The sequence below is a fragment of the Tyto alba genome, unplaced genomic scaffold, assembly GCF_018691265.1.
Source record: "Tyto alba isolate M040663 unplaced genomic scaffold, T.alba_DEE_v4.0 Super-Scaffold_23, whole genome shotgun sequence".
Taxonomy (NCBI): domain Eukaryota; kingdom Metazoa; phylum Chordata; class Aves; order Strigiformes; family Tytonidae; genus Tyto; species Tyto alba.
The window spans coordinates 30075925-30092418 of NW_024881297.1; the positions used below are offsets into that span (position 1 = coordinate 30075925).

At 49.2% G+C, this 16494-nt stretch overlaps 2 protein-coding genes across 2 annotated transcripts; both read left to right on the plus strand.

Annotated features, from left to right (window-relative positions):
* Window positions 1-942: 942 nt before the first annotated feature.
* LOC104358441 (keratin, type II cytoskeletal 4-like) lies at window positions 943-5808 on the plus strand. The gene is made up of 9 exons (XM_032986565.2): window positions 943-1548; window positions 2167-2384; window positions 3378-3438; window positions 3644-3739; window positions 3845-4009; window positions 4237-4362; window positions 4574-4794; window positions 5024-5058; window positions 5160-5808. The coding sequence occupies exons 1-9, from the start codon at window positions 1012-1014 to the stop codon at window positions 5450-5452; spliced, it is 1752 nt and encodes a 583-aa protein (XP_032842456.2). The 5' UTR covers window positions 943-1011; the 3' UTR covers window positions 5453-5808.
* A 4863-nt stretch (window positions 5809-10671) lies between these two features.
* LOC104358442 (keratin, type II cytoskeletal 3-like) lies at window positions 10672-15969 on the plus strand. Its single transcript, XM_042797046.1, has 9 exons — window positions 10672-11393; window positions 12045-12259; window positions 12455-12515; window positions 12760-12855; window positions 13033-13197; window positions 13671-13796; window positions 13994-14214; window positions 14634-14668; window positions 14765-15969. The coding sequence occupies exons 1-9, from the start codon at window positions 10764-10766 to the stop codon at window positions 15109-15111; spliced, it is 1896 nt and encodes a 631-aa protein (XP_042652980.1). The 5' UTR covers window positions 10672-10763; the 3' UTR covers window positions 15112-15969.
* Window positions 15970-16494: the final 525 nt, after the last annotated feature.

The following is a 16494-nucleotide window of genomic DNA, read 5'->3' on the forward strand; positions in this document are numbered from 1 at the left end:
TGGAAGACATCTTCAGACACCTTTGCTCATTAAAATATAAATTAAAAGCGGTTAAGCAATTAAGTTGTATTTTCTTCAAACAATGTGAGCTCTCTAATGGGTTAGCGTGGGAGGGGCTTTGCCGAGTGCCACGTGCTGTGGAGGGGGGCTCGTGGCTGGAGACCCTGCGAGGATCACCAGGAAATATCCCGGGAGGGATGGGGACGGGCGCGGGGCAGAGCTCCTCGGGCCTGTTGGGGTGTGGTGAAAGCTGTGCAACACGGCGATGTCACAAATCTTTGGTCTCCGCAAACCCCTCCGTGTCCCTTCAGGCTCAATACACCAGTCAGAGTGATCTAAAATGACGTTAAAACCTTCTTAAAAATGGTTCTAAGTCTTCTTTATTGACATAGAGCTGATTTTATAACCCTGCCAAGGACTAATGCTTTCTGGTTGTGAAAGAGCTTTGGACAACCCAAGTCAAATCTTCTTTGAGCAGGAGGTTGAACTGGAGTGCATCTGAGGGTGTGATTGGGAAACCACGTTTTTGTTGGAATTCAGTGAACCAACCACCTGCCATCAGGCTCAAAATGAGTGATTTAGCTAAAACAAGGGTCTCCCTCGAGGGTGTAATATGTTAAAGGCATTTGCAGTGCTTTGTCATTGCCGTAAGAGGCTCAGAAAGGCCCGTGATGAATTGACAGCTGCAGCTAAGGGAGTTGGAGTTGGAGTTGTGCTTCCAACACCAACAATAGCTTTGTTTTTCTTAGCTCTCGAGGGAGTGTTGTGAGGCAGGTCATGGTGGTGGCAAAGGTAGGAGGGCATCCTTCCAAGCCCTAAAACAATGAATAGAATAATAAAAAAAAAAAAAAAAAATACATCTCCACTCTCTTGAGACCTGGCCAACTCCCTGAGCACATAAAAAGGGGCACTCAGCCACCGCACTCGCAGGACTCACCTCCTCTTGCCTCTTGTGCACCGCGCCGTTCAGCTCTTCTCTCCTCACGGGTTTGCTGCTGGGGACCTGTCACCATGGCTCGCCAGTCCTGCGGTCTCGGCAAGGGTTTCAGCTCCAGCTCAGCTTGCTTTGGAGGGAGGAGCAAGGTCACGTTCAGCTCTGTGTCCCGTGGAGGGGGCGGGGGACCTGGCACCGCGGGGGGCTTCAGCAGCAGGAGCCTCTATTGCTTGGGAGGGAGCAAAAGGACCTCCCTGGGAGGATTTGGCGGAGGGGGTGGTGTCTGCAGAGGTTTCGGGGTTGGTGGCCAAGGAGGCTTTGGCTACGGCTATGGTGCTGGGGCAGGATTTGGTGGTGGCTGTGGCGGCGGGGCAGGCAGCAGCTTCGGTGGAGGTTTTGGCGGTTTTGGTGGCTTTGGTGGAGGATTTGATAGTGGGGTGGGAGGTCAAGGCTTTCCCCCTTGCCCGCCGGGCGGCATCAGGGAAGTGACCGTCAACCAGAGCCTGCTGTCCCCCCTCAACCTGGAAATCGACCCGGAGATCCAGAAGGTGCGAACGCAAGAGCGGGAGGAGATGAAGAAGCTCAACAACAAATTTGCTTCCTTCATTGACAAGGTGAGAGTGGCTTCAACCCGGGGCTGGGAGGTGGAGGTCTGAGCTCACCACGGCTCGTTCGGGCTGCAATTGCTGGGAGTTGCCCATCCTGAGCACCAGACGTTGCCCAGTCCACCCCAAAGAACCCCCGCAGACGGGGAGATGGTGGCTGGGGAAGTGACTTTCCCAAGGTCATGGAGAAACCCAGGAATAGGATCCTGGATACTTAAGACCGTGATGCTGGTGCTAGGCTGCGGGACCTACACGCAGAGCATCCTCAGAGGAGTCTCTGCTGATGGACTCTGTCCATCCGTTGGCTGAAGGACTTTGGGTGCTTTGGCCTATTTTTTAAGGAGAAGATGCCAAAACTACGAAGTTCTCAGTATTTCTCCTGTGTAGAGACTGTGAGATTGCAGAGGGAAGGTGACCCACCTTCTCCCACTCATCCTAGAGCTGTGGTCCCACCTGTCCAGTGGGACCCTGGAGTTATTGCTCACTGGAGATGAGAGCAGGCAGGAAGCTTAAACTCATTAAATGCGAAAAAAATTATGGAAAACATGGGGGGAAAAAAAAAATCAATAAAAAGATGCTTTTGGGAATAGTCTGACTCTTTCTCTACCCACCCCTACAATTATTTAGGTCCGGTTCCTAGAGCAGCAGAACCGAGTCCTGGAGACCAAGTGGAAACTCCTGCAGGAACAGGGCGGCGTGGGGCCGGGTGGCAGGAACCTCGACCCCTTTTTTGAAACCTACATCAGCGGGCTGAGGAAGCAGCTGGACGGCCTCTCAAGTGAGAAGCATCAGCTGGAGTCAGAGCTGAAGAGCTTCCAAGATATGGTGGAAGACTTCAAGACAAAGTATGTTGTTCTCGGTGTAATCATGGTTGGGCTGTCTGGTGGTGAAAAAATAGAGAAAAAAACTTACTTTGAAAAGTCAGAAAATGGAAAGAATCATAAGAATTAGCAATATTTCACTTGCTTCAATGATTAGAAAATGTAAAAGGTTTTGGGGAGGTTTTCATCAACTGAGTTTTGACAATAGGGAGTGATTTTTCAAGGTATTTCTCAATACGTACTGTTGTCTGAATTATGCTTCTCAGTGAAGCAGGATTCTCTACTGTTTGTTTTCCTCACTTAAGAATCCATGACATTATGATTTAATGAGATAATTAGATCACTTGCTAAATCCTACTATAATTTCCTCATGGATTTCCTCATGGATACCTTCCCATAATATCCTTCATGATTTGAAGCTTAAAGCTTTATTTGGGAGGATGATGTGAGGTTAAAAAAAAGAAAAAAAAAGATATTATTTTCCTGCTATTATTTATTAGATGAATTTGTCCAGTTGGAAAAGCAAGAAAAAAGCCTGGAGAAATGCTTCCATTTGAAGGGGTTACAAAAAATGGTGGGAAAGCAAGTCTGGGACTCATCACGATCAGTCAGATCCCTCGCTTTACTGAGGTTGCAGGCTGAAAACTGACTTTGTTTTGGAGATCATCTCTACCACTCAGTGCTCTGCAGCAAGTACCTGCCCCAGTAGGCAGTTGGAAATGGCCCGTGTTGAGGACCTGAAGGTCCTTGGGTCTTGCAGAAGGAGGTGGAGTGGCCACAGCCGCCAGGACTCGGTTTAGGCAGAGAGGATTCCTCTTTGCTGGCTTTCCTCAGCAAAGCATTGGCGGTGGCAGGAGCCAGGGCTCGTCTAGAAAGGCAAAGCGCTGTTGCTTGTCTATAAATCTCGCTCATGGCAGATTTATTTTTGCTGTATTCATCAGTCTGAGGCCAGCGTTGGTCTCGCTGCCAGAGCCAAAATAAGCAGAGAGATTCAATCTCCCTCGTTATAATCAACAGGTACGAAGAGGAAATAAACAAAAGGACAGCTGCGGAGAATGATTTTGTGCTCCTAAAAAAGGTAGAGTCTTTTTTTTTTTTAGTTTTAACACAAAGACATATCTTGGTTCAGATGCTTCTTGCTTCCATCAGCACTGGTTCGTTAGCATCAGACTTAAACCAGGACCCCTCGATGTATGTGGCACAGGGAAAAGGAGCACCAGTTAGGTGTTAGATAAAATGCTCCGTGTCAGGCAGAAGGTTTTCACTTCCCATTTCTGCTGCAGGACGTGGATGCAGCCTATATGACCAAGGTGGACCTTCAGGCGAAATTAGATTCTCTGGCAGATGAGATTAACTTCTTGAAGTATCTTTTCGAAGTGGTAAGTGGTCCAGCTGCTCTCTGGAGAGGGATGCTGGGGTGGAGAAGGGCTGTGACACTATGAAAATTATGGCAGGGCTAAAGCTGGATCTGGTGTGAATTACAGGAACTGTCTGAGATGCAGAAGACCGTTTCTGACACCTCTGTGGTTCTCTCCATGGACAATAACCGAAGACTGGACCTGGACAGCATCATTGAAGAGGTCAAAGCCCAATATGAGGAGATTGCCAACAGGAGCCGGGTGGAGTCTGAGTCTTGGTACCGATGCAAGGTGAGTGTGTCACACGTCGCTTGTGATCACCAGTGTCTGAGGTGGTGGAGGAGTTAGTGGTGATAGCTCAGACCACGCTGAGACCCAGGATATTGCTGGAACTGATCTAGCCAGGCTGGAGCTAGCGGGCACTTGCTCACTTTGGCTTGTGCAGGGTGGTGTGGAGAGGCGGTGTGAGCGGCCACGCACGGTGGATCTGATCTGCTCCCCTCACTTCTGCCCATCAGTATGAAGAGCTGCAGGCCACCGCAGGCAAACACGGAGACAGCCTTAAGGACACAAAGACCGAGATCTCTGAGCTCAACCGCATGATCCAGAGGGTACGGGCTGAGATTGAGAGCGTGAAGAAACAGGTAAGGATTGCATTTTTTGAGAAATGGGTGTGAGCTCTTGGTAACGCCCTTCAGAGCTTCCCTAAAAGCAAATAGTCTGGTAACAGTCACTGTAAGCGGAAGGGAACCTGCTGTGTTTGTGAATAGCCGAGCCCAGGTGATCTGGGATCGTGGCTTCATCTCCAACCGGTGGCCCCTGCCCCACTCATCACACCCATGTCTTGCCCTCCAGTGTGAAACTCTGCAGAGCTCTATCGCGGATGCTGAGGAGCGCGGGGAGCTGGCCCTCAAGGATGCCAGGGGCAAACTGGCCGAGCTGGAGGCAGCCCTGCAGAAAGCCAAGGCTGACCTGGCCCGGCAGCTCCGCGAGTACCAGGAGCTCATGAACGTCAAGCTGGCCCTGGACATCGAGATCGCGACCTACAGGAAGCTGCTGGAGGGCGAGGAGTGCAGGTGGGGATACTGCAAAAGCTTGGTTGCATCTTCCTAAATCAACAGGAAGAATGTGGCCCATCGCATCTCCTCTGTTAAAATACTAACGGCGGTCTTGTTAGCCACGGGCTACGGTCCTGTAGCTGCTGTCGTTTACGCCCATGGTCTGATGGACCAAGCCTGGCTTCATGGAGCTGGACCAATCCAGATGCTCTGGCTGGAGCTGATGGTTTATCTCTTTTCCCTGTAGGATGTCTGGAGAGTGTCAGAGCACCGTGAGCATCTGTAAGTAGCGTCCCCACGGGAGCATGGCCGGCTGGGATGGATGCTCCAAAACTTTATGGTGGCATCAGAGGTAACCTCCTGCCTTCTGTTCCTCTCTGCAGCCGTGGTGGGAGGAGGCAGCAGCTCTGCGGGAGGTGGATACGCCAGTGGACTGTGCCTTGGAGGAGGACTCGGACTCGGATTCGGTGCTGGAAGTGGGAAAGGCAGCTGTAACACAGGCGGTGCTGGTTTCTGCTACAGCCTAGGAGGGGGAGGATTTGGGGCGGGGGGTGGGTTCGGCTCTGGAGGGGCAGGATTGTGCTCTGTGGGTGGAGGGTCTAACTCAGTGGTGGTGGGGTCCGGTACCATCCTGAAGAAGAACACCAAGTCTATGTCTGCCAACTGGAAGGTCTAGGAGAGTGAGCTATCTCCCCCATCCCCAGCACCCAAAGGAGAAAGGAAGCAAATTTCATGATGACCACCCCCACCCCCCCCCCCCCCCCCCCCCCCCCACTGCCAAGGTGGTGGCCATCTATTTCATTTTAAATTACCACCATCCTTCAGCAACTGCATGGAAAGGTAAAATACAGCTATATTCACCAGATAATGACTGAGATTTTCAGCAGTGTTTGAGAACAGCTCGCTTCCCCAGCGCTCCCCTCGAGATGCTGCAAAGCTGCTGGTTATCAGGGTGCTGAGCTCTCATTTGGGAGCAGGACCTGCCCCTTCGCTGGAAAGCCCCAGACGTGGCTGGGATAAGGCTAAAAACCAGCGCTGTCCAAGCGAGAGGCGTCCTATCAGGGATGGGTAGAGAGGACTGGACCCTGTGCTGCTCAGAGGACTGGTGTCCTGTAAAGCCTGCAGAAAGGCTCGACTTCTTTCAAGATCTTGTGCTGGATCCAGATGTGGTGCAATTTTAATCAGTGCTACTCATCAGCCAGGGCTCGAACTCCAAAACAAGAATTTCCTAATGGTGACTAGTCCCAGCTGAAGACATTTCTTACCCTGCTGCAATTTGCATTTTTTTTTTTTTCCCTAAGCAAGATGCTGGCAGTTTCACCCATGTTCTTTAGAAGTTGTTGTAAAATGTTTAGTTTTGTTCAGGACTTACCGTTTCACTGGGATCATGGGAACAATTGTGCTTGTTTGCTTAAACCTTTCTCCTTTGGCATGTGGCATACCCCAATAAACACTAGAGGCAGTGAGCTTGTGTGATTTTCTCTCTGACCAAGGAGTTTCGTGTTGCAACAAGACTCCTCTTTTGCTGAGATCTGAAAGTGTTACCTGACTTTCTCTTGCCCTTTGAAGTTTGCATTTAAAGGAACTAAAGTGAACGTGTAGCCTCATATCCCGTCCTTCTCACCCACCTCTTCACAAAAATTTGGATAGTTTGTAAGTTTGGCAGGAGGACGAAGGAGGTCTTGCAGGGGTGAGGTGGTTGGGGTGGCAAAATTGCTGGGTCAGGCTCCGTGTGATGGTCTGATGCAGCTGAGTCTGTGAAACACACGGGGTTTGCTTGGATGACATCCGTGGGAATGAGCCCATTCCTGGCAGTGTGGCAGGAGAGAAAGAGTCAGCTGGGTTGAACCTGGATTCTCTCCTCCTCTGTCTTCTGCTGGGTCTCCTGGGGGTGACAGGAGTTGGCCCTGTTAGAGCAGAGCAGACTTTTGGACTCGGTTGAAGTTAGGAGACCGTCCCCTTCTCCTTTCTCTTCCTAAGCCCTTTCCTTGCTTGTGTTGGCCAACTTGGGATATTCCCTAGCCAGTCCACCTCTGGCTGACCACTGCCCCCAAGCACACCACTGGTTTCCACCCATGCTTCCCTGTCCTCCCAGGTGGTCCCAGTGCTGTGGTCCCCACAGCAGGTGCTGGCTTGGCAAAGACATTGCGCAGCCCTAAGTGCTTTTGGAGCATCCTATGAGGGACGATGTGGGAGAAGGAAGGGTGATCGTCACCCCTCCAGCTAATTTAGAGATAATTCCTCTGTATCCATGAAGCTCGAGCCGTCCCTGTAGCTTCTACTTTGCCTGGGCTGGCCAGGGATCCACTGGTTGCGTTTAAGGCATATTCAAAAGGTAACTGACACCATGGGAAGAGCAAGATCCCAACCCCCCGTCAAGCCCTACCTCTCCACAAAAGTAGAATATTTTTGATGACTTGTAAATTTAGAGCCCCAAACTCCTGGTGTGGTTTGACCTCTTGCTCAGGAGACCTTGAGTCACATCCCTGGTCAACCGCAGACTCGCTTTGCGATCCGGATGAGTCACTTCATTTATCCCATGCTCTGTTCCCTGTTTGTAAATGCTCGAGACACAAACCTACCAGCGACTGTGGAATGTCACAATGCTGCCAGCAAAGGCGTGTAACTACTTGGATGGAGGGGTGGTTGGGGCAATGGTTAAATAGCCTAGTGAGTTGTAAAAGGACCTGAGATGGCGTTGAATGAAAAGACATCTACTTCCCGCAGAGTCACCCCAATCCAGCTGCCTCTGTGTAAACTTGCCTCCAGCAAATGACTCCTGACATCGGGGCAGCATGATGAAGAGACAAAAGGCTTCTAGATGTGTACAAATGCTGTAGTTAAAACAAACAGACACCAAAAAGCACTTGCTTTTTGTTCCTATGAGCGCACCAGCAATTAGGGGAAAATGCTCCTGGGCTGGACCGAGATGGGACATAAGTTCTGCCTTTTGTTGAAGGAGCGAAGAAAACATTTTACACGTCCTGAAATAAGTTTCATTTAATTTCATGATGATTTCCCCCTGTTTTAAAAGTCTCTTTTAAAGCACAGTGAAAACACTTAGAAGTCAGGTGTTTTATGGAAAGTGTGGGAATGAAATGCTTTGCTTTGCTTTTTTTCCTCAAAATTTTCCCTTTCTGTGGTTGAAGACTTCTAAGTTTGGTGCACGTTGACTGACAGTGCTGCTGCTGAAATGAGGCTTTACCTCCAAGTGTTCAAGGCTTGAGCAGCTTTTTCTGTATTCCTGTTCATTTATTTCCGTAGAATCATAGAATAGTTTTGGTTGGAAGGGACCTATAAAGGCAATTTTCCTTCATCAGGGCTTTGGGTACAATGATGTTGTTTGAGATCCCCGCAGCCTAAAGCTGCCTATTGCGTTTGATCTGGGTGATGATATTGATAGTCAAATCCTGGTTTGATTTCCTAAACTTGGCTGGAGACGTGGCCGTGACTCAATGAACACGTTATCTGAACACGGGTGCTCAGGGCTTGAGCGTTGTGCTGACTTAACGCATCTCCTCCCAGCGCGGCTGGGAACGCGAAAAGTTTCTGATCACGTCGTTCCACCCACAGAAAAAAAAAAAAAAAAAAACCAAAAAAACCCCAAAAAACACCCAGAAAAATGTGACCACATATTTGGTAATGCAGAGGGAGGCAAGGGGAGGCATTGTTAGATGCGTGTGCATCTGCGCTTGTGCATATACGTGATCGTATCATCTACAGCAGCTGTAAAGCCACGGCACCCTCCTGAACCCTGTGGTGTGGCAGGCGGCGGTGGAATGCGTTTGACTGATAAATCAGAAGTGGAGCCTGGGTCTGTGAAGGCAGCGTTGCCACGTCTTGCCGGTGATTTGCCTCTCCTCTAGACGGGAAGGGCTGTTGAGAGATGGCTCCTGCCTTTGCCCCGAGAGGGGATCAGATGTTTGTCAAGTCGTTTGGCTCACGGTTGCAGTGATGTTTGAGGCTGTGCTTCAGAACCTCCCAGGCTGGGCAGGTGTTTGTCCCAACTGTGGCATTTAGGAGACAAAGTCTTGCTGAAAACCAGCTAACCCTTCGGGACCTCCTCAGCCCACATATTTATTGTCTATAAACCACTCTGCACAGCCACCAAAACCCCCACCCTCCCCATCCCTTCGGTTGCACAGTGACTTGTTATTATATTTTTTTTTTTCCAGCCCTATCTATCCTCTGATCCACTTCCCCGCATGCTCATGAATCCACGCTGGTGCTGGGGAGGGAGGTGGGATGAGAAGGCTGTGCAGGGCAGTCGGGTTTTTCACTGGAAATGCCAGTTTAGCTGCACATTACGGCACGGTCTGGGTCCCTGGGCACTTTGAAAATAGGTGTCTGGGTGATATTTTTAGAGGTATTTAAACATCTGAAGATACCAAGAGTTGCTAGTGTGGCTTTTCAAGAAGCACTTAATTGCCTGTGTCCTGTGGGAACTTCTGAGAACCTTGCTAGACAGCTACCAGCACAGTTAGATGCCTCAGTAATCATAGAGAGTTTTGAACGTCAACATTTCTTATGTGTCTTTAAAAAGATGAAAACTAATAAAAAAGGGAATTTCTCAATAAAAAAAATTAGAAATGAGACAGTAATTGTTATTTGATAAGTAGGCTTCTGCATGACAAAAGGATGAATGCATGATGGATCATAGTCTTATTATTGCAAGTCTAACTCATAAGCGAATCCTTTCTCAGTATGAAATGAAACCCATAGTAGTCTGATAAGCTTCTGCCTTTCTAAAACCTGGTGACTGCCTTCAAATAAGCTTAAAAAGAATACCTACCCGTGTTCCTGAAGGAGGGCTCAGCACGGCTTACAAGTGCATACGTCTGCCAAAAATGTATTTGCATATAAATACTGAAGTAAGCCAGGCAGCTGAAAAACATACCTTTCCTCAAGTGAAAGTTATTGTGCCCTCTGTTCTCCTCATTTCTGTGTGTCTCTACAAACGAGTTGAGCTCTCCAGCATCCTCTGCCTAGCTAATTGCATTTAAATAGTTACAGGACTTATTATGTGGGCAGCATGATTTTGCATGCCTCCTTCTCTCTGTCTATTCCCAGAGCCGTCTGTCCGTCTGTCCACACTTCCCACCGTAGCAGCTGGGTTCCTGATGTCTTCTCTGGCTCTTTGTGTGGTCTTGAAGCCTTCAGAAAATTCTGAAGGGATTTCCCATCTATGACATTGGCGGCATTTCTGCACTGGTGCTGAGACTATCTTGTCATGAAGACTCCAGGACTCACTTTCAGTAAGAGCTTGATCCAACCATAAATGAATTTCCAGTGCCAGCCATTGCTCTGGTATCTCATTTCTGGTAAGGTTTTATTTATCGAAAAGACGCAGAGCCTCATCAAAATGCAATTTGCTGAGCTCTGGCTCTAGATTGAGAAACTACTTCTCAAAGCCAAAGGCGATTTTCCATGTAAAAAGAAGACTAAGGGTGTAACATAGGTGTGTTTTGGGAATTGTGAAAGCCATGCTACAACTTGGCATGAGCTACGGTGCTTGCCTGCCATGGGGCTTTGGAGTGAAAGATCATAATAAAGATAAACTTAAGCAGGGAAACAACCACAATGGATGAAAGGTGGAAAAAAAAAAGACTGGTATAACCTAGGGAGACTGTTTCTATACCACAAAAGCGTAAAACTTCTTAGTCATTGAGTGCTACCATTTGGTAGACACAGTTGTGTATTTTTTAATTTTCTCCTGCATTATAGGGTGTGTTTCTGGGTAGGGTCAATGTTTGGCAAATTGAAGATGAAAATCTGTAAACCACGCCATGCTGATGAAGACAGTAACTGTCTCCTCCTTCACGCCCATGCAAACCCAGCCCACCTCCAGAAACAGATAAAAGAGAGCATCTACTGCCCTCCAGTCAGAGGGACTTACTTCCCTTCCCTTTGCACTCATCTCCTTGCAGCACTGCTCCATTGATCTTACTTATCTTCTTGATTTTTGACTCTGCTTGGAAGAAACAGCCATGTCTCGGCAGTCTGTCTGCAGAAGCTTTGGAGGCGGGAGTAGAAGGGGCTACAGCTCTTGCTCTGCCATCGGTGGTGGCTTTGGAGGAGGTGGCGGCAGAAGCAGGAGCAGCTACAGTTCGTTCTCTATGTCCAGGGGATTTGGAGGTGGCGGACGGTGTGGAGGTTTTAGCAGCAGGAGCCTCCATAGCATGGGTGGCAGCGGAAGGATTTCCATGGGCGGATGTTATGGTGGTGGAGGCAGAATGGGTGGCTTTGGTGGAGGCTACGGAGGAGGAATGGGCAGCTTTGGTGGAGGAATGGGTGGAGGAGGAATGGGTGGCTTTGGTGGAGGAATGGGTAGTTATGGTGGAGGAATGGGTAGTTATGGTGGAGGGATGGGTGGTGGAGGAATGGGTGGTGGAGGAATGGGTGGTGGAGGAATGGGCGGCTTTGGTGGACCAGGATTTGGCATGCCAGGCTTTGGTGGCCCTGGTAGAGGTGGCCCTGGAATCCAGCCAGTGCAGGTTGACTCAACCCTCCTACAGCCAGTCCATGTTGAGATTGATCCCCAGATCCAGCAAGTCAAAAACCAGGAGAAGGAGCAGATCAAGACTCTTAACAATCAATTTGCCTCTTTCATTGACAAGGTGAGAGGGTGGGATTGTGTCTAATTGATGGTCAATGTTGGGAGGAACTTTCAAGTTCTCAGAAATGTTGTCCTTTTTGAACTAAATATCAGCAGTCTGAGAAGCTTGAGCAGACTCTCTTTATTAAGTACTGCTAGAGAAGAGATGAGAATCTCTATTCCATATGAGATCAAAGCTATGTCTTCAGGGCTTTAATCTAGCCTGTTGTACCAGGCTCAACTAATAGGTTACTCTTGTAAGGAGGCTCAACGCCTCCAAACATCTTCAGGTTTCAGGCACAAATTTTCCCTCCTCTACCATTCCCTTTCCAAATACCCTCCCATTTAAATATTCATTTATATATATATATATATATATATATATATATATTTTCATTGTTTTCAAATATCCAGGCTTTTAAATCTAGACTAGAAAACAAAAATTTCTACACTACCTGTGATGGGAATGTACTTGGAGCTGATGTTACATTTAAAAGCTCCTTTGACTTGAATATGACTTAGAAATTTCCTCCTTTACCTGATCTCGCAGTTTAGCCAACAACAGAAATAGATAAAAAAAAGTTAAGCAGTTGTCTCATCGTCATGCAAAGGAGACTCTTTTGCTGCTGTTGTTCCCCACATGACGGTGGATACCCCATATCTTGGTTTTCAGGTCCGCTTCCTGGAGCAACAGAACAAGGTCCTCTCCACCAAGTGGGAGCTCCTCCAACAGCAAGGGCCTTCGGGGCCAAGGAAGAACCTCGATGTCATCTTTGAAAATTACATCCAGAACCTGAGGAGGCAGCTGGACTCAATCTTGGCACAGAGGGGACAGCTGGAGTCGGAGCTGCAGAACATGCAGCAGTACGTCGAAGATTACAAAACCAAGTAAGTGCAGTGACAGTCTGACCCAGAAAGCAACTCAAGCAGCTTAGTACCAATTTTTTTCTACAAACATTCTTTTTATGGCAATGGTGGACATAGTTTTTTCAGTTTAAATATATTTTTTTTCTTTTAGTTTGCTTAGTGTGGCCCTAGGCAGGAACATTCTGGAAACTCAGCTTGTATTTTCACTCTCCATAGGTATGAGGAAGAGATCAACAGGCGCACAACGGCTGAGAACGAGTTTGTGGTGCTCAAGAAGGTGAGTCACACGCACTACAAAGTGATTGCTTGAATGCCAGGCTTTAGCTGTGCTTAGAGGGGACTCCCTCCTGAAAGAGAATTTGTAGAGGTTGGATCTGTGGGCTGATATTTGAAGTCCGTTATTTTTAAGGGTGACTGAATAACGCCATCACAACTGCTACACTCAGTACAGACCGCGATTTCCATGATTCTGAAGGATTTCCAAGAGGAAATGAAACTCTTCTCTGTGATCTTTCCTCTAGGACGTGGACTGTGCCTACATGACGAAAGTGGAGTTGGAAGCCAAGGTGGGAGCTCTGACCGATGAAATCAACTTCCTGAGGTGCATCTACGAGGAGGTAAGAGCTCTGCCTTCCCCCGGGCTGGCTGCAGCTGAAGTGTAGCGTGTGGCGGTCAAAGCCGCTGAGGTTGGACGGGGTGCCCATGCGGATTGGGTCTGGAGAGGCTGCTCGGAGCTGCTGCTCTTTGCTCCCCTCCTCGCTGGCCGGTCAGGCTCAAGCACGTCTTGGTTGCAGGAGCTGGCGCAGATGCAGACAATCAGCCGGGACCTGTCCGTGGTGGTGTCCATGGACAACAACCGGCACCTGGACCTGGACAGCATCATCGAGGAGGTCAGGCGCCAGTACGAGCAGATTGCTCAGAGCAGCAGAGCCGAAGCTGAGGCTTGGTACCAGAGCCAGGTGAGCTGGGGAGCGAGTAAGGAACCCTGGGTGATGACTAGAGTTTGCATATGATTTATGACAGTGTGAGACATCTTTTTAAGCTGACAGTGCTGGGCCTCGTGCAAGGAAGTCTCACGAGGAATTGTGTTGATTTTGAGGGATCTGACTCAATGTTTTCAAGGTGTCCGTCATCTCACTTTGGTGCATAGTACAAGCCTCTCAATAAAGATGGCCAAAACTGTACCTTAACTAGAATATGCCTGCCCACAATAGCTTTACAGAAGCCAAGGGATGTTTATTACTCACTAAGATCTATTTCAAAGTTCAAAAACAGTAATGGAATCTCGGAAGCATCTTTTATATTGAGCTGAGCATCCATGACCAACGTGATAAGTCCCTGTAGAAGCATGTGAGCTATGAAACTCTTGACAAATCTCATCTAGGTATCAGGAACGTTTCAGTGATGGTTTGCTTTGTTTTGGTGCCATCAGTACGAACAGCTGCAGAGCACAGCTGGAAGGCACGGGGACAGCCTACGTAACACCAAGATAGAGATCCAAGAGTTGACCAGGAACATTCAGAGGCTGCGGGCTGAGATTGAGAACGTGAAGAAGCAGGTAGGGGTTGGCTAGTGTCTCATGGGATGCTGGCTTCAAATTGGATCAGAAATGGTTTCTTCAACCAACCCTTGTTTACTTCATGTAGTTGTTTCTTTTTTTTTTTTTTTTTTCAATGACTTCTCCACCTGGGGTTTGAGGGCTGATCCTAACTGTCAAAAGGAGATCTGAGAAAGTGGCCTTTTTTTCTTCCCCAGAACCAGCAGCTGCAGGCAGCTATTGCCGAGGCCGAGGAGCGGGGCGAGATGGCCCTCAAGGATGCCAGGATAAAACTGGAAGAGCTGGAAAGCGCCCTGCAGAAAGACAAGGAGGAGCTGGCTCGCTTGCTGAAGGAGTACCAGGAGCTGCTGAACATCAAGATTGCGCTGGATGTTGAGATTGCCATGTACAGGAAGCTGCTGGAGGGAGAGGAGAACAGGTAAACACTTGACCTCTGATTTGAGAGGGATGTTACGATCGATGCTGGATCCCTTGAGTTTTGGGGCTAACAGCATAATCTCAAACCAGCTTTTGGTTAAAATAGGTAGACATGGCAGCTGGCATTTTGGGTGACATTTTGGATGGTCAGGACTGATAATTTGAAAACCTTGTTCACTACAGGTGGTATAACTAACATTTAATTTCTGTTATGTGCAAACGATTTAATGAACCTCAAATATGGAATAACCTCATTGTAAAGATGAATTGTCAGTGCCTTCCTTCCTTAAATATTTCAGTGATACCAAAGTTGCTGATAAAGAAGGAACAGGAAAATGGTTTGATAATTAAAATACGGTTCTCAGTTTTTACAGTGTCTCTTTGTCTGGGTAATTAATATTTACTGATTTTGTTTTGCAGGCTGTGCAATGATGGCATGTCCAACGTCAACGTCTGTAAGTATCTGCATTTGTTTCCTTAAGAAGTAGTAGCACACTGTGTCTTTTTGGAGATACAGACTGACGGTGGACAACACTATGCTTCTTTTCCAGCTGTGGTAGGCAGAACCACCATCTCTGGAGGCAGAGGAGGCATGGGAGGAGGCTTCGGAGGAGGCAGCGGTGGCATGGGAGGAGGCTTCGGAGGAGGCAGCGGCATGGGAGGAGGCTTCGGAGGAGGCAGCGGCATGGGAGGAGGAATGGGAGGAGGCGTATGTGGAGTAGGAGGCAGCTTTGGAGGAGGAAGCATGGGCGGCAGCTGTGGAATGGGAGGAGGAGTGTACGGCGGTGGCTTCTCTTCTGGAAGTGGAAGGATGTGCGGCTCTGGAGGTGGGGGATCGTCCTCCGTACGGAGATGTGTCACAACCACCTCCGTCAAATCTTCAGGAGTGAGATTCTGAGCCCCGAAGCCAGATTGAAAAAGGAAAGAAGCATCTCCCATCTTCTCCCGGCAGCAGCCCAGCCTCCTTAAATCCAGCTCCGGCATCCTGCGATGAAACGAACTGTGTCCCTCACGGCCCACCACAACCCAGCTCAGCTGCCTGGCTTGGTCCCATCCAGGGAGCGTCGTGGCAGTGCCATGTCCCACCAAGAGCTCTGGTGAGCTGCTTGTTCGCTCCAAGCCCAGAGATGAAATAACCACCTGAGCAAAGAGAAGTCTCACCTGTGGATACCCAGCACGGAGAGCTGATTTACAGGAGGGGAGCGCTCTGCCTTTCTTGCTGTGTTGTACATTTCTGGCTGCCTCGTGGCAAATGTGTATAAAACCCCTCTTTCTTCCTCTGTCCTCGTGTTCCTCCCTTGATGGCCGTGTCCCTGGGGTGCTTCTGCATGCAGTACATCCCGCTGCTTCCATTCACTAGCCTTTGGGGTCAGGGTAGATGTGGGGCAAGTGGGAGTCGTCCCTTGGCAGAGCCGAGGAGGGAGCATCTTCTCGGCAGGTGCCCAGAGGGATTAAGTGCCCCAGGGCGAAGCACCTGGGCGGCATTGCTCACCTGGTAGCCCCAGGTGCGGTGTAAACGGGAGCTCTCTCTGGAGTGGTGGCTTCCCGTTCCACTTGTCCTTGCTCTCCGTGACACCTGGTAACACCTCACACACACGTGGACTTTTTCTAAGGAGAGCAAAGCTTGCTCTTCACCGCCAGGCCCCCTGTGACATGGCACGGGATGTACTGTCCCCACCTCCCTTCCTCTTCTGTTTGTGGTATGCCCTACTTCCTTGGGATGTTGCCATTCTCAATAAATTGCAGAGAACATTCACGATGTCTTTGTGTCGCTGCTTGGGGAGTCACTTCTAGGCAAGGTTTTTTTTCTGTTGGGGAAGCGACTTGGTGGGAAGGTGTGGGTTGTTCGTCTGTTCAACGCGTCGTAACCGTGCTTTGGGGGAGCTGGATGGGTGTGTGGAGAGAGCCAGGCGGGTGTCCCAGCGTGAGCGATGCCTCCTGACTCTTACCAGCCATTGCAGTGCCTGAGAGCCCAAGCCCATACCTAGAACGGTCGGGTTCTGGGTGCTCCAGTAAAGTGATGTGCAGCAATTCAGCTGAGGCAGCACTACTGTCCAAGAATTAATGGCTCAGCCATTGGACCAACCAATGCAGTTGAGCACCCTCTCATGACTTCTGATCACCTCCTGGTGGTGATACGTGTTAGGGGAAGAGGATGGCAGCGGTTTGTGGGCAGTGGTGGGAGGGCAGGTTTGGAGCTGCCTGTGAGCGTGGGTATGGACGCTGGCCAAGCACCTTCCCTCCGGCGTACAAGTGAGCTGTGGCCAGGCTGGCTGCACAG